Source organism: Colias eurytheme, chromosome 17, assembly GCF_061535395.1.
Source record: "Colias eurytheme isolate Ceu_HAF_F1 chromosome 17, ilColEury1 Martin Lab GWU primary, whole genome shotgun sequence".
Lineage (NCBI taxonomy): Eukaryota > Metazoa > Arthropoda > Insecta > Lepidoptera > Pieridae > Colias > Colias eurytheme.
The window spans coordinates 3,902,175-3,924,429 of NC_142996.1; the positions used below are offsets into that span (position 1 = coordinate 3,902,175).

Consider the following 22,255-nt stretch of genomic DNA (forward strand, 5'->3'; position numbering starts at 1 on the left):
GGCGAAGACGAGCCAATCAGCCAGTTAAAATATACGTCCTACTTCCTAGTATATCGCCTGGAAGAAATCGCTGATAAGCGATAAGGTCACCTTTTGTACTTTACCGTTTACGTCCAATCTGTACTAACCTGTGGTACTAACAATAAATTATATGTTAAATGGTGTTAACAATAAATAATTAATTAAATTAATAAATATATTATGAATTGTGAGCATTTGACTCGTTTTCTCAGGGTCTCATAGAAAAAAATTCGTTTAGCAAAAACTAAACAAATAGGTTCGCAACGTTCGCAAAGTACCTATTAAATTTAAATATTTTGGTAAAAAAATTCAATATTCTTGATGAGGTTATTAGTGTTAAGTTTAGGTAAGTATTACGCATTTTCATAATATAAATAATAATGTATACTTTTTTGCCAGTATTGTATTCTTTTATATTGTATATCTACATATATCAATATAGGTACCTATATAATTATTTCTGACAAAATTATTTTCTAACTTTTTGTCGTAGGTATATATCCTTCATATATGCAACTAACTCGATAGGTATCCAGATTCCAGATTAGAATAAAAACCGTTGAAAATTTTAGAAAAAACTAATTCAAATCATGAAACCGGACGGAGCTGGAGCGAACATTGTGTTGTAGAAAAGGCGAAAGATGATGATGATATAGGTAGATTTTCTCGACTTCAAAAAAGAGGAAATTATATTAATATTATATTTCACTTGATTGAAATTTGAAATGTAATTTGTTAAAAAGTTCATAGATTTGCGCTGTATTGTATGGCAGGTAAATATAACAAGCGATACCTCCATGATACCTCCAATAAGGCCGGACACATTATATAGTGAATCTTTATTTTACCTTTTGATGCAGAATAATTATTACTGAAAGAATTAGATGGAACAAACTTGGCTGCACAGTATTACAATAGGAAATAATATTGTAATACTGTGCTTGGCTGTATCCGCAGCCCGCACAGCGGTTTTTATTCTCGCATATCAAATTTGCGAACACAGCCTCAATCAAGGGTCTCCTTGCAACACAGAGCGCCATCTATTGTAAATATTGAGATTTAACCGCAAGCATTCTATTTCTATACTCGAACCTGCAATTTGAATTCAGGTAATAAATGTTACGCCTTCGTTCTAATAGATGGCGCTATTTAATAAAAATTAAAAATTGATTTTTTCAATATTAATTTATCTATTGTATACGTAGTATATTATTATTAGTCTGTGCTATGGTCTAGTCACTAGTGAACTAGTGCATGCACAAGTGCATGGAATAGTAAGTGTAGTAACACAAATGCGATCTCTTGTTCCATAGATAGTGAAATGCTTTTGAATAGCTTTTCTTCTTCTTCTTTTTTTCAAATGGCAACTCCCGATCCCAGTGAGGACGGGGATAGCTTTTGTTAACATTTCATCAATTCAATGACAGCAATTCACGCACAGACACGCATCCTCGGAAGAACCATGACTTTTTTGTTCAATTTAATAAAAACAAATAGTTACCAACAAGATACTTAGGTACAAAGTATTTCAACCCACTCTGGTGGAATGTAATAACAAACGAATATGCTAATTGTATATTTTAGTTTGAGCATAGCTAAAGCACTCGGGGCTTTCAAATCAGTTAGTTTCGACAGCAACTGGAACAATTACAACACAAGAGGTAGGTAGGTATATTTTGAACAAATTATCTTACCAATGGAAAAACAACTCTATGGGATATACTGTATCATATACATCATGAGTTAAACAAGTAGCAACAAAACAAATAGACAAATAAATTATTTTAAATTCAAATATTTTGAGGGTAGATTGTTGTAAATTTTTTTTTTCAAAATAACCGTGTAGGTATGTAAAAAAAATTCTTGAATGTAGGTAATACTATGCCTAATATTATAAACTCGATTCTTAATAACTCTCTGATACGCTTTCACGCCTTGACCACTGAATCAATTTTGATGATATTTGGATCTGAGATAGACTAAAGAAAACAACAAACAAACGCTCAAACAAATACAGTAGAACTTTATCACAATAAGTTCAACAAAAGAATATCTTTCCATACCAGTATAGTAATCGATTATATTTAAATCAAGCGTTACTAATACAACATCAATACTATTATTGTCGGAAGGCATTATCTGTTCATCGCAGAATATATTTGCATAATGCAATAATTGCACTTTGCTAGTTTTGAATAACAATTGACTTTATAGCCTTTTTTTATGGTAACTACTAACTAATAATAATTATTTGCTAATTCTATTCCTGTATTTAAATGCTGTTAATTTATTAAACGTCAAAACACTTCCAAATTTAAAATTATGCAGTGTAGGCTTACAACAAAAAATTTATAGTGTAGAGTTGTCTGTGGTAGACTAGGTATATTAAAACTACTGCAGCAAAGACATGACTAAAATATTATATTCCTGCACCCTCTTATATATTATGACTAGCTATTGCCCGCGGTTTCGCTCGCGTTAAGAAGTACATATTACCTATTATAAATTAAAATTAGGTATCGTTTTTTTTATTATATCCCCCTGGAGGAAGAATTCATCAAAATTCTTTCTTAGCGGATGCCTACGCCATAACATCTAATTCATACAAACTTCCATCCCCTATTTTATCCCCTTTATAGGGTTGAAATTTATCAGAATCCTTTCTAAGGGGATGCCTACATCATAGTAGCTTTATGCATAAGTCTCAGCCTGTTCGGTTTATAATTGACAAAGTTTCATATACAATTTCATCCCATATTTCATCCCCTTAGGGGTAGAATTTATCAAAATCCTTTGATAAATTTCCTTAGAGGATGCCTACGTCCTAATATTACCTGCATGCCAAATTTCAGCCCGATCCGTTCAGTGGTTTGTATTTAGACTTTTAGATTATCCACGATAATTTTGTGAAGAATAATCAGATCATTTATGACAAACTAATCTAAATTATTCCTTTTATTACTTTACAAGAATATAAAATGAAAAAGCAAGGACGTAGTTAATTAATTATTATGCAATTAATTTCGTCAAATTGCACAATATTATGTTGTTTTTTGGTAATCTGCGACATATTTTGCGACTAGAAAGAACTTTGATAAAAATATATGTCGGTCTACTCTTCCATACACGTACCTACTATACTCTACTCTTTCCTATAGGCTATACCACCCTATACATACCTTTAAATACCGTAAGATAGGTACCTATAGGTAGTACTTAAATTGCTTTGAAGCACGAAAAAAAACACGCCATATGTAAACAATATCTACTTACAAATTTTTTCGTTAATATTCATTCACGTACAATAAACAATTTTGGCATATGCATTATGCACGCATGGTGGGTACATAGGTGCCTGTAGGTTGAACCATTATAGCCTATCAGTACGAGTATATAAAATTAAGAAGAGATAGACGTACCTAGTAGAGTAAATAAAATAAACTGGTAGAGTTTTTAATTTATGCATCAATAGATTCGATCAGCAACATTCATATACTTAGTTAAAAAATACGCTGAACTCATGAAATTATTGTATTATCACCTCTCCTTGATAAGCACATAAAATTTGAAATCTTTCCGTTAAAAGTGGGTCAAAATCGACTCTAAAATGAGTCGATTACATACAAACATATCTACAGATGAAGCTAATGGGAGCGTGCTAATAAGCTTTCAATTGACTATCACATTATTTTTCCATTGTATATTTACTATAATTTCTCTTTTCAACTAATCTTGTTAGTTATATTACATAGTACAATCTTATTAACATCAAGTAACTATATATAGACATTCTTATAAGTCCCGCAATGCATATTTTGTCTTATAAGAACTATCCCAAAAGTTCCCTTGAAACCGGGATCATTGGCTTCCAGGTTCTTGTGGACAAAAAATATTAGATGCAAATCAAAGTACCGTTAAGGAGAAAGCCTCAGAGTAGAGCACAGTTGTAGGCCAACCGACGGCCGTAGTACGCGTTGATTGTGAAGTGAACAACTTTATGTACATGATATTATTTATATAAAGAGGTACGTGTTTAATATTAGAGTGTGGAGTAGAGAAAAAAAATATATCTTTGATTGATATTTTCACAGATATTTTTCTGTTTTTATTAAAGTGAATTTATGATAATAAATTGTAGGTATTACAATGCGAGATAACTCTACATTTTTCTGTCAATTAGTATAGAGATTTGTATTTGTTTTGGTGATAGCTTTAGTAAAAATATTATATATTTCAGGATTTATTCAAAAATAAAAAAAAAAACGTAATTTTACCGTTCTTATAGTCAATTATATTTATTGCCATAAACGTTTATCGGTAAATTGAAAAACAACTTTCTTTTAGACAACCTAACTTTCTATATTATACTCACTAACAGCATGTATGCATAAAAATCCGCCAAAAGCATATAAATGAAAACAGAATGATACATTCTCATCTCGTAGAAATAGTCGATATCTCATTATAGGTATTAGAAAAAATACTCGCTATAGGTATACAGAGGAAGATTTTTTATTTGGGCATCTATCATAAAAAATGGTAGATATATGTCGGAACTCGGAAGGCATTTTGACCTCATCGAAAATATTTTTCTATGAAAAAAATATTCTCGAACATACTTGTAAAACAAAAACATCATCATCTCAATATATCCTTTATATACCTATATATATTTTAGTGGGTGTGTTGAAATTACTTAAAATAAAAGTACCTAATAGACCAATATTTCAAATAATACTATTAGACGAAGTAAACAAATAACCACTAGCATTCTTTTACTTGTAGAGCTAGGCGCCTAAATCAGTGAAGGCTGTAACTGACCTTTCCTAAGTAGGCTGCATGCATTTATCTAGATGTATCTATCAATCTACATTATCAATACAATATAGTCTTAAAATTATACATCTTGTTTTAAACCCAAAACTACTAAAGATAATTTGAATTTACATTACTTAGATATTTTTTTGAAATGTTGAATGAATGTCAGTGGTGCAATAGGTTCCGAAGCGAAGCGCTTTCATACATTAATTCATTTGATGTTTATCTGTAATGATTAAAAACATAAATAATGTTAATAAGTCTACAAGGCCTCCTTACTTAATCATTCTACCACCACTAATAGATGCTGCTCTACGCTCTACCACTCTACAACAACGTATACTTAGGCCTACACGTAGTATTATTATAGTCTTAGGATAGACTGACATGACGTCTAAAAATATGAATTAAAATAAATTAGTCGTAACATTAAAGTATACGTTAGTTTTTAAACCATTAACTAGGTACACAAAAAATATTTTGGTAGATTAGATATAACTAGGTATTATACATAGCGAAACGTAATATTTTTAAGAAAAAACAAATATCGCCATTTATGTTCATATCTTTATCATTAATTTTCTAATTTCAGTATAATTTCAAACATGATGACAGACAGCAAAATGAAGAAACCATCTCAAGTGGCGAGCATATTTGACATCGCGAAGGATACTGTCCTGTTCCTTGTATTATCATGTTACTACATCCTTGAATCTTTATTCTGGACGTTAGTTCCGAATGCTATCAGGCCTATGAAGAGTTTGAAAGGGGATGTAGTCCTCGTCACAGGAGGAGGGGGAGGAGTGGGGAGACAATTAGCAGTAAAGTTGGTTCGGCTGGGTGCTAAGGTCGTAGTTTGGGATATAAATGAAGAAGGTAAGATTTTATGCAAAAATATATTAGCAAGAGTCATAGTTAGGCAATATAGAGTCGAGTAAAAGAACGAATGTAAAATATTCTTTATTGGTGTTCGTTTCGGTATTCTGCTATATAAATATCTACCCAAGAAAGTTATAATAATTGCACACTTATTTTCTTTACTTTCTAAATAAATACTCCTGTGAAATACTCTGATCGTTTACTACCTACTTATTTTTTATGTCAGACGTCTGTACCTATACTAAATAAAATGGAAAAGTATCAATGTCCATTGGCTTTATTTATGAGAAAAACCAAGAGAAAAACAAACGGCAATATTAGGTAATTATGAGGTGCAAGTTGCAACATGAATAGAGATACGTGGCACATAATAAATATTCATAGACCATTCTCAAGACGTAAACACCAAACACACCGTGAATAATTAAGTAAAGAAGTCAACTGTCAACAAGAAGATAATATGTACTTACTTAATCATAAATTAATATTTTAACCCTTGGGTAGGTATTTAAACTTTAAGACTTTTTAAATCATTTCACTAAAGTTACGCAATGCAATACTCATGTTGTAAGAGAAAATAAATGGGTTTATTAGGTCTTGGTATCACAATGCCCATTTTAATATTCAGAATGGGTATTTAAGTACCAGTTAAGTAAGGTTCTATTGAATCCATGCCAGCTTTATTAGACTTCAATGCGACTTAATAAGTACTTATTAAATTACCTTTTTGACCCGACGTTCCGATCTCTTCGGTGAGCGCGGTCATGGCTAAAGCATTTAAACTCTGTTAATTATACATATAGGTATATAGATAATCTTTAATTTCAAGCACATTTCAAATACTCGCGTAAAATCCAACGAAAGATTATTAAGATAATTTTCAAGTATTTTCATTTTGTAACAATATACACTACATTTTTATTTTTCAGCATTACGAAAAACATGCACCGCCGTTAGAGATGAAGGATATGAAATATCCAGCAATGTAGTCGATTTAGCAGATCGGGCCGCAGTTTATAAAGCAGCTGAAAAAGTAAAAAAAGAGGTAAGATATATTAGAGGGATTTACATTATCATTTCTCATTTCGTAATGTACGAGTATGGCAATCGTCATTAGAGCTCGAGCGTCTACACCCACAAGTCAACGTAGTCTATAATTCGTTCGAAAGGTTAGTTCACTTTTAAGATTTTAATAATAACTTTATTTCTAATGAGCCCGTTAACCTTGCAAGTTGTTTTTCGATACGTCAACAATCATTAACGATTTAACGTGGAGCAACGAGTCGTAAAATAAATATTCAATTTTAAGTAACTAAGTATGTTATAATTAATTTGTAAGAAATATAAATGAATATTTATTTCAGGTGGGAAAGGTGGATGTTTTAATAAACAATGCGGGTGTTGTTTTCGGGGAAACTCTACTTGAGCTCAATGATACCGCCATAGAAACTACCTATAAAGTCAACATTCTATCCCATTACTGGGTAAGTACTAAGTATAATGACTCCATCGTCAACTCAAAACAATATTTCATTAATACGTACTTATAGAAAAATTACCATAAGAAAAATCCCTCTGGAAACTAAGAAAAAAAATATCTATCCATCTCGATTTGGACACACATAAGGCTGATCAGCTACTTGTCGTTAAAGGACATCGATCAGTGAAACACACACATATAGATGACAATGCATTTTATTCTTTTCTGTGTAAATAAAAAATGTTTTCTTTTCAGACGGTAAAAGCTTTTCTTCCAGACATGATAGAGACAGGAAAGGGACACATCGTTACTGTAGGATCAGTGGCTGGTCTGTTGGGAACATACCGGTGTACTGACTATAGCGCGACTAAATTCGCAACTGTGGGCTTTCACGAGAGTCTGTTTACTGAATTGAGGGTAATTTTATTATTTTATTTACATGAATATGCACTTGGTTATGTGAATAATTGCTCACAATTATTCCCCTAAGATATTTTTAATGAATATAAAAAATTGCTCGCGAGTCCGGATTCGAACCCACGTCTATCGCGGATCGCCGTACCGTGGCGTGGTGGCAACGCCCAGCCTCTCAGTGGACTATAATATATCTATCATTTGCGTAAAAAAAGAAATTGGTTAAAATAAACGTTTTTGTATTTTTTCATTTCAAACATTTTTTTTCAGGCTCATGGCCACAACACAATCCAAGCAACACTAGTATGCCCATACTACATAAACACGGGCATGTTCGACGGAGTGACTCCGCGCCTAATGCCAATGCTCGAACCAGACTATGTAGCAGAGACTATGATCGATTCCATACGGAAGAACGAGGTTAATTGCATCATGCCTGGTTCAGTTAGATACCTACTGCCTCTTAAATGGTAAGATCTGAATTTATACGATTTATATAACTACAAACTAGTTTGTAACGATTACTTTAGGGGACAATTAATGCTTCATCCTCTACAATAAAAGCGAGTTATTTAAATTTTGCGCATCATGGTTATCAACTGTTTTTCAACAAATTTTTACCATGTATACGGGGCTTTATAAACATGCTGTTATTTCAACATAAAAACTTTCACTTAAAAATATTAACGACTCGACTCTACATTTTTTTTTCTGTTACAATGATTGTCAAATTTTTTTAATTATTGTTTGTTTTTATTGGAATTTCAGCCTTCTCCCAGCAAAAATGTGTTGGGATTTGATGCACAGAGTAATGAAGGGGCCACAATCTATGATGGAACTGAAAAAGAAGCCACAAGCAGCCTAAGGCAAAACTCTGTTGTGCGAAAATGTGTTTTATGGCATAGGGCATTAAAGTATTAAGTTGAACAACATTTTAATATGTGTTTTGTTAGGATGAGGTAGTTTCTTTGTAAATAAAATTGATTATAGACTATTCAAATTCAAAGACTGATGTCTTCTGATCGAATTATTACGTTGTAGCGCGTAGTTTTAAGTTTTTATTTAAAAAATAAAAATTTCCATTTTTCCACATACATTTTTTCTTTCTCCTCTATATTCAACTGCCCTATCAAAAAAACCATACTTGTAGAACGTGTAAGTTCGATAAATTCTCATTCTAATAAAGATAAGTTTTTAAATACAAACACACAAAAAGAGGAGATAATTTAATTAAACCTAGAAGTAATATCACATTTCAAAATAAGTCGTAAAAATAATCTAATCCTTGGCCGAGTTCCCAAATGGCTACTCCAGTACCAAATTCTTTTGCAAGATCCAGTCTCTTTTGAATGGAGTATAGAGTTGGGAAGAATACCTTTTTCGCACCTTGTGATGTCCTGGGAAATAAAAAATTCAATATTAAGTAATTATTTCTGGTGTGACATATTCCATTGAAAAGGGTATATTTTATGTACTGATAGTAAGTTCAAGAATACTTATAATTGAATAAAAAAAATGTTGTGTGGTTCTATGAAACCACGGTAAAAGTGAAACTGTTCGAACGGTTCCGAACACTGCTTTGTGTAGTGCATGTCGCGTGACGGTCGGCTGCCGAGTAGGTATAAAGCAGTGTTCGGAACCGTACGATAATTATCGTACAAATACGATAATTTTGTGCCTAAGTTTCACTTTTACCGTGGTTTCATAAAACCACACAACATTTTTTTATTAATAGTTTTCTTAGTAAATTACCTGATTTCAATATAATTTTCGGCTGTATTATTATTGTAGGACAACATCTGATTATTTTTGGCATTTTTCAATAATTCTATGTACTCCGCACCAACAATAGGACCACCTCCATTGGCTGTATATGAGTTGCCATAGAAATTTAATCCAAGAAGTATTTTAGATCTTTTGGAGGGATTTTCTTCATTTTCAATTAACTTTTCTAGACACAATCTCATCCAATATAAAGGTGCATTTGGACCTGGAACAAATTTATCATTGTGATGTCAATATCATATCAATAAATTAAAAAAAAAATATATTTCTATGAAATAAAAATCCTACTTTAACAAGGTGAAATAGAAAACAAGTTATGGGTACATATCAAAACCAACTAACCAGGTTTCTGTGGATTTGAGAAATCATATGTCATCACAGAAATAGCTTCTACATAAGGGTAGACATCATTATAAGCTTTAATGAAGAATTCATCACTGGGGTAACCTCGGAAAGGTGGGTAGACTAGAATAAGTTTCAAGTCATCTTCACTCATTTCTAAACCTGAAAAAATGTTTATGATATTAAATAAAATTATTAGAAAAAGTATATAATATACAGGAGTTGCTACAAACTCAACAAAAAATAATATTCTAGAATAATGTAGCATTTTATTAGTGACTAGCTTCCGCCCGCGACTCCGTCCGCGCGGATGTCGGTCTTCGCGTGGATGGTTTATTTCTCCATTTTGAGTAACTCTGACAATAACATCTTATAAATATCTATTGGACTCAAATACGGCTAGGCCTATAATAATACCCAACGTGTGTTCGCTGTTCTACAGAACAACGTCTATGGATAAAACTGAAAAATTAAGATTATTTTTTTTCTTCGTATTTTTTCAGGATAAAAAGTATCCTATTTTACGCCCAGTTTAATAAGGTATAATTATACCAAGTTTCATCGAAATCGAACCGTTAGTTTTCACGTGATGTCTTCACATACAGACAGACAGACAGACAGACAAAAATTTTTTTAATCACATATTTGGGTTTGGTATCGATCCAGTAACACCACCTGCTATTTATTTTTTCAATATTTTCAATGTACAGAATTGACCCTTCTACAGATTTATTATAATATATGTATAGATAGATATAATTTGCTAACTGAACAAGGAAAAAACATTTATTTTTTCTGATATAACCATTGTATACGGCAATACTAAGTTTCGTCAAGCATTTTCCTAACATAACATAACAAACAAAATCTCTAGTAAAAGTACTTCAACACCATTATCAATTATTTAAAAATTAGCTACACTTTAAAAGCATACAAAAAACAAAAGGTACACAATAATTGATTATAAGCCAATCTTACCAAACTGTTGGATAAATTTAACAGATTTCTCCACATACTTTCCAATCTGTGAAAGCATTTCTAACACTATACCATCAAAGTTCCACTGTTTGCATGTTTTCTTTACTTCTTCAATGAGCGCCTTTTGCTCAGACAGTGATGATGGTTCTTTGAAAAATGCTTTCAAATCTGACGCTTGCCAGTTTTCAAATAGCAGCCGAGGCATTACTGAAATTAGAAGAAATTAGCGTAGAACTTTTTCCTACCAATGAGTCAAGTCCAATCATTTCAGTGTCAATTCATAAAGGACACACATAATTACTTTAAAAATATGTTTGACAAATGACATGGTTGATTTTAATATTTCAAGCATAATTTGAAGTACTTACTTTTTAAATTGCTTGAAGCTCCTTTTTGCTTCACTACTTTCATCCAGGCATGGTCAACATCGTGCAAACCAGAAATAATGTAAATATTAGGACTCTGTCGCTTGACTTGCAACCAAACTGGTGATATATAATTAAATTTGGGTCCCCACATTTTGGCCACATCGTAGCCTTTGTTATTCCACTGTGAATATAACATTTACAACATTATTGTTATTTGTTAATTGAAAATAGATATTGAGTAAGCTGGTTTTAACTCAATACAATATATACAATTCTTACCGGCGTAACAAAACCCAAAACTGCATTGTTAAAGTTACGTGTGTTGACGTTTTGATGGTAGGTAGCGTGATATTTTATGATATCCTTCGCATATGGTGTTTCGACTACCAATTTCCTATCCAACACATTATTTTTTCGTGGACCATCTTGCGGTTTAACACCTTTCTGTGACTTTTTATCAGCCGGCGGTGATAGTGTGGCAAAGCAAACACTGAGCATAAAAAGTACTTGTATTATTGTAGAAAGGCATCTCATCTTTCGGAATATCAATTATTTATCTTTTATGACTAGAATTACACAAATACGAAATAAAATAAAACACCGGCTATTCAAAACGATCTCGATGGCTGAAGCCCTTAGCTTTTTTTAAGTTTTGACTTTTGACAGATATGGTCATCGACGGGCTGTCAAAAATCCTACTTGACACTAAATTGCAGATCAAACATATAACCATAATTCTAAGCATATATTTTATACGGATAAATTTGTATTTTTAATAATTTAGGGAGGATCGGAAGTTTTTTTATAGATATGAAAGATATACATTAAGATATTACGTCTTCTTTTTTAAACTCTCTTTCTCAGTTTATTTATTCAAGTTATTATAAGTAGTGTCTAGCTCTATTTATGAATGAATGAATGAATGAAAATACTTTATTTGGACCAAAACAAGGAAACAACACGAAAAAAAACACAGACAAATCAAATACCGTGTACAAAAAAGGCGGCCCTATCGGCTATCGCTAAAACATCGATCTCTTCCAGGCAACTTTTAGTCGACTTATTAGTCGAGGATCTTGAGAATTACTTTTTAATTTTTATGATGAGGATTGAGGTTGATGGTCCACCACACTTATGATCACAGAATAGTATATTTGTGGTACATATAACATACATTAACGTCGTAAGTTGTAACCTGTATCTGTACAATGTAGCACAATATGAAAATATTGAAGCATGTTTCCGTTCTTTCTCTCTCCTGTGTCGAAAAAGCGATCACAAGACGGGATTCGAATTATATTTAAAGCATTTGAATGCTATAAAACTAAATTTTCAAATTCGAGTCTAGGAGAGCCGGTTACATCTACATATACTTCTATACTAATACTAGCGGTCCGCCCCGGCTTCGCCCGTGGTACATATGAAAAATAGATGTTAGCCGATTCTCAGACTTACCCGATATGCACAGAAAATTTCATGAGAATCGGTCCACCCGTTTCGGAGGAGTATGCAGACTAACATTGTGACACGAGAATTTTATATATAAGTAAGAAGAAGAAGATTATAAAGAGGAAAGGTTTGTATGTATGTATGTATGGTTTTTACGCATAAACTACTGGACCGATTTTGATGAAATTTGGCACAGATAATCTTTAGACCCTGAGAAAGAACATAGACTACCTTTTATTGCGAAATATGTACCACGGGCGAAGCCGGGGCGGACCGCTAGTAAATGATAAAACATGTGACATGTCAGTTACCTACATACAAACATACAGGTAAGGCTAATAAAAGCGTGTTAAGTAGGTATTATTATTTATTAGGTACCTACATACTTTTATGTAACACTTCAATTCTCCAATGGAAGTGCTTTTCATACATACCCATACAAAACGTTTGAAAAATTAAAAATATCAAATTTATACATCACCAAGCACAATTATTACGAAGCTATCCAATTAAATAACGTACCTAATACTTGTTACTTGACTATCAACTATCGTTATTCGTAACACTCGTTCTACAAGTTTCAAATGTTCCAAAAACTTTCTTCTACATCCATCCTTTTTCAATCCTGACTTCCTTGATAGGTTTATATGAGTGACTTTAATAAACGGAAACGTAATTTAACATTTACAATAATTATTTAGTACATTCTCCACAACAAACATAACATCTACGGAAAAGAAAGTCCATCGGGTGGTAGCGATGATTCAGTATTATAACAGAAGCTGTGGCCTCAACATGGCTTCACGACTTTCTCGACTTCGTTATTTAACTCTAACGTTAATATTTATAGGTAATATTTAATTCTACAAAACGTTGAATTCACTTGGTGTTAATTAATAATAACAGTGGCTTCTACAATTTGAATTTATTGTGATAGAAGTGTAGCTTGTGTTATACAAAATTCATATTTTCCAGGCATTCACGGTAAACATGTGCAAGACAGGGATTCAATTAATATTAAATGCCATGAGAATGGAAGGTTTTACAGGTAAGCAAGTTTACAAGTATTACTATTACTTAATTCGAAGTGACGTAGAACTGAAATCTTGCGAATCTCCACTCTAGGCGAATAAATTATGGTCAACTGTCGATTTTATTTTCTACTAGCCGCTCCGCGCGGTTTCACCCCCGTGGCTCCTCTTCCGTTGGTCGTAGCGTGATGGTATATAGCCTATAGCCTTCCTCGATAAATGAGCTATCTAACACCGAAAGAATTTTTCAAATCGGACCAGTAGTTCCCGAGATTAGCGCGTTCAAACAAACAGACAAACAATCTCTTCAGCTTTATAATATTAGTATAGATAATGGATCGTATAAAACTTGAGTAAATGAACAAAAAAAAATTATCTTTAAAGTTCACAGACACTTTCTAAATAAGTTGCTCTATGTTATTTTAATCTTCTTATCGATAAAATAATATTAAAATTAATGCACTCGCAATTGTGTTCTCTCCACAAATATCCGGCCATCGTGAGACCAAGATTTGGATGGATTTTTTAACAATTTCTTTGTTAAAAAATCCATTGGATCTCAAGAAATAGGACTCATATATCGACCTTTATAATATTTTCTATATCAATACATATAGACCATTCATCATTATCATAATAGCATTCATAATTATTAGATCTAAATACTTGTGCTAAAATCTGAATATCCCAGAAACGAATATTTCTAATTGCTATCAAATATTATATGCTGTAAATAAAATCTGAAATAAGACTTTCAATTAATATTTTTAACCATAACCATAACGAATACGAATAATTCGTTTGGGAGCTACGATATGCGGATACTAGAACGTAGGTTCAAACGGCTGCAATATAATCTGAAGACTGCAGATATGACCTTGATAATTGATTATGAATTAACATAATCTAGATAACACATGCAAGCTAAATATATTCTATACTTCTCAATTCTCAGTTTACACTTTGTAATAGATCAAATAAAAAAAATCCTGCCAGAGTATTCTACAATTTCCGAAGACGAACTCGAACTCAACTCAATTTGCAAATAATATATTTTGTTACATATAAGTACCTATCTTACGTACTTATTTAAAGTAATTACTTTGCCTGTAATAAATCAATAAACTTTTTATAAGGAACTATTATTAATAAATTATTGTATAAATAAATGCTAAAAAATAACTTAGCTTCAAATATGCTTGTATAATCAGTATGCATGTTTACATCACATTATATAGTTAATGAACATTACATAATGCATTTAATTCCCATTTTCATGCATAAGTAAAAAATAATCAATTACATTTTTATTATTTACTTAAATAAAATTTGGCCCGTTTAGAATTTTGATATATTATACATATAACGCATATCAGAGTTCGGACACATAAAAAAGGTTATCATCTCTATACTGTATATAAACAGGAATCCCTATTTCCTTTGGAGGCTAAACTGATTTCGATAATTTTCATTTTGTTGTGTTCGTTATTTTCGGGAGAAGGATCGTATGAAAGAAAATCACAATAATCTTGCGCCTTGCTTGCGCCCAAAATTAAAAAAAAAATACGATAACCACAGCTTTTTTAAATTCACGGATTTGACAAATTGCGCATCGGCCATCGGCCATAGACAGACAGCGTTTGTCGGGTCAGATAGTTTAGGATAATTATAAAATAAATACGTTGGTCATAAAGTTTGACCAACACCAGTTCCGGTTATAGCGGTCCGGGGTAGAGTGGTGCTGGGTGCACCGGTGCAGCTGCAGGCTCTATGCGCCAGCTCGTAGAGGGCGCCAAAATGCGTAACGGAACAATTTTCGTGCATATTTATTATTTATACCTTATTGGTTTTATGCTCTACGACCTACGTAATAAATAGCAGAAATGTCGTGAAATTGATAACACTAAAAATTTAAAAATATGGTAAATATTAATTTTATGAATGCTATGAAAGCGTCGATCAAAGGACACTATTTGAATTTTCGGCTCTAATTTCAATACGGCATTCATTATTCTTTTACTTCCACTAAAAATAATAAAATCGAATTTCTAACCTTCGTTATCTCCCTTTCTAAAACGAACTTTCACATATTGCCAAAATTACTCATCTACATTCTACTTACTTAAATATTTTATTTTAATACCTTGCTATTATAACTAAGTCCCGTTAAAAGATACTAAAATATTTCAAGCATATTATGTATTATAATTTATACATGCGATGAAATAATTGACCGTAGCAATGACAATAACATCAACAGGCAATTATTGAATCAATAGTTTTCCGTAAATAAACGCAAATACTTGGATTAGCACACGCGAGAAAACTCACGCGAGAGTTACAGACTACAGAGTTGACATGGACAATGAAAAGAAACAAATGTGATAAGTATATTTCCCGCCAATGCGTGCGGCTGTTGACCCGCACTTTCGCCAACCTTGAGCTTGGCAGATCGCGGCCATTTTCAACAGCTGACTGAAACACATTTGCATAGAGATTCTATCAATAATATGTTATCCTTTTGGGTTATTAAAAATTCAATCCAATACATAAAAATCTTAGACTTACCTATTCTAGCTTTCGAATATGTTTCGAACACAAATTTCACTGTATGTCTGAAAATGAACATACCTACCTACATATTGAATTTGCTTATTTACAAGAACTTTTTCAAATAAAAAGTTATGTAGGTAGGTTTACATACAAATAAATAATCACTAAATATAGAGCCTACTTTTCACAGATCGGAAAAAGTTATGAAATTGTAATGTCCCAAAATAAATTAAATAGGTACTTTAGCAACTTTCACGTGTATTTTCAAGTATGCTTATATTATTGTATTTATTTACCTATAGAATATTTTTATGTAGTATTTATCATTCCCTGTCGCGTCTCGAGAAATTCACTTTCGCTGTTTACTAACCACTGCAACTGTCGATGCCAAATTATCGCATAATAAAACGGATGTGTCACAAAAATAAATATAATATGAAATGGAAACAAATAATGTGATAGTTTATGTAATAATTTAATAGTAATACATGAGTGTACTAACTCTAGTAGACTGCAGAGGCAAATCGCCTAACTTATTATTAAGGTTAGCGTTAACAAACTCACATAATATTGAATCATTGATGATTAGAATTTGGAGATGAATTTGGTATATAAAAATTAAACATAAAGGGAGAGTTTACATGACAATCTGCTGTCGCAAAAAAAGTCAGAAAAAGAAGTCAATAAATATAAACCTCAGACACCAAGACGTAAAATAGCAACTTTGTTGTCCACTATAAAACTAACAATGCAGAAAGTACATTTTCCATTTTTCTTAGAAACCCTGACCGTGAAGAGGAAACAATGTGGACTGCAGATGAGTGCTCAAAATATTATCTCTGCTTAGAAGACGAAGTATTCGAGTTTCAATGTACAAAGGGGCTGCTATTTGATGTGAATCGACAGCTTTGTGATATGTACCAGAATGTTCATAATTGCGATCTAACTACAGGTTTGTAAATGTTTACTTGCTTATAACGTGTGAAATCATTTGCATAATGCATTATAATCACGTTTCACGTAATGTATCATTCATATCATTGTAGCGTATTTTTTATAAACTCATCAATATCGATCTTAGTTTTTGCTTATCTATTGTCTATCACACACAATGTTTTAGATGTGGGTAATTAAAAAAATGGTGAAGATATATTCAATTTCAATAGCTATGTAAGATATCTTTGGTGCCTTCAAAGTTCAAGCGTCTTTTCACTTTAAGGCAACCCATTAAATTTTAATTTCTACCTTATACCATAATCATTTCATAAATGCTATTCAGATAAACCATAAGTAATTCTTCCCAGAAACGTTAGTGCCAAAACCACTGCTAGAAACAGCTAAATGTGCGAACGACACGCATCTCGGCTGCGCAGACGACACTTGCATCCCGGCGGAATACTTCTGTGATGGCTCCAATGATTGCTCCGACTCGTCAGACGAAGTAAGACATCATTATATTTGCTCATTAATGTCATATTCAAGCACGTTTTGTTGTAGTAAGCATTTATACGATGGATAAATCATATCTTTGTCGTCATTTAAGATTGAACAAAATATAAACTGATGCGTTTTTCACCTATCATTCACGCTGATGCGTTTTGTATGGTGAGAAAGATCTTTCAGATTTGAGATAATCATTGTTGTTAATTGTTTCCTTTATGAGATATTTGAACTCTCTTGTTAAGTCAGCTATATCATGTTATATATTTACATAACGAGTTTTCGCTAGTGTTTGCGTCCACTTTCACTGCATATGAAATTTACTATTTACTGCTAGTCCACTTATACAATAACTTCCGATGTGCCGCACTTTTTGTTATAGGAAGGAAAACTATTGTAGCATGATTCATTATATTTTCAAGTGCAACGTAACAAATAACTGGGTCATTTGTATCATAAATATCAATCAATTTTGATTATCTATTGTTATATAAATTCGTATGTATAATTGATAGATGGTCGTAATAGGGTTTAAACTTTAAATTAATTAAATTGATTTATATTACGTGAATTTAACATTCATAATTCGGTAATTAATTCCAATACTTATAATGAATTTTATGAATTAGTACAACGATCAGGTAAATACATTTTCTTTATCAACAGGGTTGGTGCGACGTCAACTATGATCCAAATGCAGCTTTACCTTGTGACACAGGATTATGTCACTTACCGAACTGTTTTTGCACCAAATACGGTAATGAAATACCGGGAAATCTAGTTCCCAGTCAGGTAAGGAGTCATCCAATAAAAATGCAATTAAAAGATAATACAAGTTATCCGGTAGCTAATATTACGTAAAAGTCGAAGGAAGTTCAGATGATTCCTAGAATGAAATCAATATTATTTTATTCAATATTAGGTATTTATTTAAAAACATTTACATTAACCGTATTCACAAACACAAACAACTTTCTTAGCGGAAGAGATTCCGATATCATTATCTAATAATATTTTAAATTGGATAAGATTATTAATTTATAATTTTTCCGTAAAAATAATCGCACCTAATAAATATATTTCCCATTGCAGTTATTTGTGCAGATTCTTCTCACATTCACATTGCGTTTATTTGCACAATGTTATGAATATCACGTTTCAATGATTAAGTAGGCACTTTGATACATGATCGTTTTAATAACGATCTAAAAGTGCGTCTACAAAGTAAAGTGTCAAAAAACAAAGCAAATATTATCAGTGGTCTACAGAAATTTTAGTTCACTAAATCTATATATATATAACTCAAAGGTGACTGATATAGTGATCTATCAACGCACAGTCCAAAACGCTGGACGTATGCGTATCGGGCTGAAATTTGGCATGCAGGTAGATGTTAGGACGTAGGCATCCGCTAAGAAAGGATTTCCCGAAATTCTTGCGGGAACGGGGAAAAGCGGGTATGCACGTACAAAGTCGTGGGCGGAAGCTAGTAACTATATATTTGTAGACTGAGTTTTGACTTTAAATATTAAATGTCCCCAGACACCACAAATGATCACCCTTACATTCGATGGTCCCGTCAATCACGAAAATTGGGATATCTACACGAAACACATTCTAACGTCAGAGAGAAAGAACCCAAACGGCTGTCCCATTAAAGCCACTTTCTTCATATCGCATCCGTATACTAACTACCGACACGTGCAAAAATTATGGAACGACGATCACGAAATCGCTGTTCATTCAATAACGTAAGTATTTGTTTCTCATTGTACATAATCACCTGTTATGTATTATTTTTGGTGATCTGTACCTGGCAATCGATCATATTGTGTCAAATTAAAACGAAATCATCACTAATTTGAACCTCAGAAGATGTCCGAGTAAGAATATACTTGCGGTGTCATTTCAATGATGTAAGCTTAACGTGTGGTCTAAACTGCTAAACACTGCATAGAATTTTTACGTTGAATCAAAAATGACTATTTTTCTTTGAATTTTCTTTGAATTCGTACTATGAATTATCATTCAATACGATGAACAATTACAGACATCGCGGTCCAGAAGAGTGGTGGTCTAAGAATGCTACAATTGAAGATTGGTTCGATGAAATGGTAGGACAGGCCAACATTATCAACAGATTCGGTCGAGTTTGGATGGAAGAATTCAGGTAACTCCTCAAATACCATACGTAGACTATAACTACATCGATGACATTTTCTCGCTAATTATTTTATTATGTTCGAAAGAAAATTGAAAAAATATTTTTTATTCAAAGAAACGTTAATATTACGTTTGCCAAAAAATATTGGTATTAGCCGTGAAAGCACAAACAAAGCACTTACTTCCGATTTGTAGTTATTAGACTTACAAAACTAACCGCAAAATAAAAAAATAAATTTTCAGAGGAATGCGGGTACCATATCTGTCTGTGGGTTGGAATAGACAGTTCTTGATGATGCAAGAATTTGGTTTCGTATACGACGCTACTGTGGTCGCGCCTTCAGTCAATCCTCCCTACTGGCCTTACACTTTGGATTACAAAATGCCGCATCAATGCACTGGTAAGCCACACTCTAAGGATTTAAATAACTTTTACTTCAAATGCATTGGCACCTGCACTTTGAAAGGAGACTTCCCAAGCGACTATATGGCGCTCGGTATCGGAAACAAACTTATTGCGCTAAGATGAAATATAGCACAATTAAAGATTGATAGATAGAAGTTCATATAGCTGCAAAATGACGTACTGAAACTGATTTCGAAATTTCCATATTTGATATCTAAGCAACTAGAAATAAAGACCATCTTCAGGCGAATTTGCAAGACCACTAAAGTGAACGTAAAGGTGACATTACAAAATAACCATATTTTAGATCTAGTAAACAACTCTAGCGTGAGAGCAGTTAAGTAAGATGTTATGCGAAGTTATTGTTTGCGAAAACTGTATGACAACTTTGTTGGTAATCGTTTCTCTCATAAGATAGCCTTAATGACATACTTTCAAATATATAAATAAATTCAAGAAGCGGTTTTTTCTTTTATTATTGTAAATGACGTAGCGAAAACAGAATGGTAAAAGGTGATACGAATAGTCTTCCAAGCTTCACCAAATAACAAAAAAAAAACATGATAATGGTGTTTTGATAGGGCTTTAGATAGGACATACAGAAAGTTAGCCTTCCTCAGAAACTGAATTATCAATGACACGTTTAATTTCAGGAAACAACCAATATTGCCCAACAAGAAGCTACGCAGGGCTCTGGGAAATGGTGATAAACCCACTCGAGAATGGTGAACACACGTGTGCCACACTCGAATACTGCCCTTCCACACTCAGTGGTGACGACGTGTACAACACCCTCATGCATAACTTCAAGAGACACTATTTGAAGAATAGAGCGCCGTTCGGCATCCATTTGAACTCCACATGGTTGAAGAATAATGATTATCTCAATGCACTTAAGGTGAGGTCTCATTCATGAACATGGATATGACACATCGTTAAAAGTCCTAATGAATCGATTGGGAAAATATCCATAATAAAATTATGCCGACAGCAACAGCAGATATAACCTAATTTAATAAAAACTACCTTTTTCATTGCAAATTCCGTTTAACTTAGAGAGAAACTTCACGCGAACGCTAAATTCGAGACTGACATTGTATTACGAAATACAAAGTGTAAATAATATTCGCTAAACACCCTAATTTTATAAATTGCAGAAATTCACCGACGAACTGCTAAAACTACCCGACGTGTACTTTGTAACATACCGCGAAGTCATCGACTGGATGAAACGACCAACGCCTGTAATACAATTGAAAAAATTCCAACCATGGCAGTGCAAAAACCGACGTTTCCACGAATCCGAGATCGCTTGCAACAAACCCAAAACTTGTAAACTACCCTCCAAAGTTTTAGAACACGACAAATATATGATCACGTGTGTTGACTGCCCTAAAAGCTACCCCTGGATACGAAACGAATTCGGCTTCGATTGAATATAGATAGCATAAATAAATACCTATAGTTACCAATTTAGATTTAAGTGTTAATTATAAATAATATAATATTATCAAGTTAAATAGTATTATTACAAATGACTGAAATAGATTTGCAAATAGTTATTTTTGCAACAAGTATTGTGATTTGTTAACATTATTTTAATGTTTTACATATTTAAATTGTTTATTCTACACAATCCTATAAATCCATGCCCTATAGATTGGGTTGTTATGTTTCGGTGTTGTTATGATCAAGGGTTGTATCAAAGGATTTTTTCTCACAAAATACTTGTTTTCTTTGTTATACATACATAATTTATTATTAAATAATTTTATTTCTTGTTAAATATTTATTGCTTATTGTTGTAATATTCATAGTGTCATCATGTAAAACCTTTCTCTGATAAGTATGTATTAAGTTAAGTTTATCCATACTAATATTATAAATGCGAAAGTAACTCTGTCTGTCTGTCTGTTACTCAATCACGCCTAAACTACTGAACCAATTTGCATGAAATTTGGTATGGAGATATTTTGATACCCGAGAAAGGACATAGGCTACCTTTCATTGCGAAATATCTACCACGGGCGAAGCTGGGGCGGACCACTAGTATTATACCCCAAGGCCCACACTATGCTACTCGTCCTGCTACTCGTGCTGCTCCTCGTCCTGCTCATCGCGCTGCCGC

General features: G+C 32.7%; 3 protein-coding genes across 4 annotated transcripts; 2 read left to right on the forward strand and 1 right to left on the reverse strand.

Moving 5' to 3' along the window:
* Positions 1–3,923: 3,923 nt before the first annotated feature.
* LOC149901144 (short-chain dehydrogenase/reductase family 16C member 6) lies at positions 3,924–8,704 on the forward strand. Its single transcript, XM_090111894.1, has 7 exons — positions 3,924–4,046; positions 5,432–5,715; positions 6,648–6,763; positions 7,083–7,202; positions 7,454–7,615; positions 7,883–8,082; positions 8,381–8,704. The coding sequence occupies exons 2-7, from the start codon at positions 5,445–5,447 to the stop codon at positions 8,475–8,477; spliced, it is 966 nt and encodes a 321-aa protein (XP_089968020.1). The 5' UTR covers positions 3,924–4,046; positions 5,432–5,444; the 3' UTR covers positions 8,478–8,704.
* Positions 8,705–8,825: 121 nt separating this feature from the next.
* LOC149901145 (chitinase domain-containing protein 1) lies at positions 8,826–13,055 on the reverse strand. 2 transcript variants are annotated; one of them, XM_090111362.1, is made up of 7 exons: positions 12,969–13,055; positions 11,365–11,575; positions 11,086–11,266; positions 10,718–10,924; positions 9,740–9,901; positions 9,365–9,602; positions 8,826–9,009 (listed from the first exon to the last, which is right to left on the reverse strand). In XM_090111362.1, the coding sequence occupies exons 1-7, from the start codon at positions 13,010–13,012 to the stop codon at positions 8,868–8,870; spliced, it is 1,185 nt and encodes a 394-aa protein (XP_089967488.1). In that variant the 5' UTR covers positions 13,013–13,055; the 3' UTR covers positions 8,826–8,867. The 2 variants fall into 2 exon arrangements, with proteins under 2 accessions (XP_089967488.1, XP_089967487.1); XM_090111361.1 differs by lacking the exon at positions 12,969–13,055 and having other exon boundaries at positions 11,365–11,823.
* Positions 13,056–13,227: 172 nt separating this feature from the next.
* On the forward strand, positions 13,228–21,675 carry ChLD3 (Chitin and LDLR binding deacetylase 3). Its single transcript, XM_090111359.1, has 10 exons — positions 13,228–13,384; positions 13,510–13,582; positions 16,898–17,070; positions 17,423–17,559; positions 18,225–18,350; positions 19,101–19,309; positions 19,609–19,728; positions 19,965–20,122; positions 20,781–21,025; positions 21,285–21,675. Exons 1-10 carry the CDS (start codon positions 13,294–13,296, stop codon positions 21,561–21,563), a joined length of 1,611 nt encoding a protein of 536 aa, XP_089967485.1. The 5' UTR covers positions 13,228–13,293; the 3' UTR covers positions 21,564–21,675.
* The last annotated feature ends 580 nt before the right edge of the window (positions 21,676–22,255 follow it).

Excerpts from the sequence above, each read along its gene's own strand:
- ChLD3 (XM_090111359.1), top strand. The coding sequence starts at position 13,294 with ATGATTCAGTATTATAACAGAAGCTGTGGCCTCAACATGGCTTCACGA. Across the intron at positions 17,560-18,224 it reads GCTCCGACTCGTCAGACGAA|GGTTGGTGCGACGTCAACTA; the intron begins GTAAGACATCAT and ends CTTTATCAACAG. Across the intron at positions 18,351-19,100 it reads GAAATCTAGTTCCCAGTCAG|ACACCACAAATGATCACCCT; the intron begins GTAAGGAGTCAT and ends AAATGTCCCCAG.
- LOC149901145 (XM_090111362.1), bottom strand. The coding sequence starts at position 13,012 with ATGTATAAATTTGATATTTTTAATTTTTCAAACGTTTTGTATGG. Across the intron at positions 11,267-11,364 it reads TTTTGGGTTTTGTTACGCCG|TGGAATAACAAAGGCTACGA; the intron begins GTAAGAATTGTA and ends TTATATTCACAG. Across the intron at positions 9,603-9,739 it reads CTCAAATCCACAGAAACCTG|GTCCAAATGCACCTTTATAT; the intron begins GTTAGTTGGTTT and ends AATTTGTTCCAG.
- LOC149901144 (XM_090111894.1), top strand. The coding sequence starts at position 5,445 with ATGATGACAGACAGCAAAATGAAGAAACCATCTCAAGTGGCGAGCATA. Across the intron at positions 6,764-7,082 it reads CTGAAAAAGTAAAAAAAGAG|GTGGGAAAGGTGGATGTTTT; the intron begins GTAAGATATATT and ends TATTTATTTCAG. Across the intron at positions 7,616-7,882 it reads GTCTGTTTACTGAATTGAGG|GCTCATGGCCACAACACAAT; the intron begins GTAATTTTATTA and ends ATTTTTTTTCAG.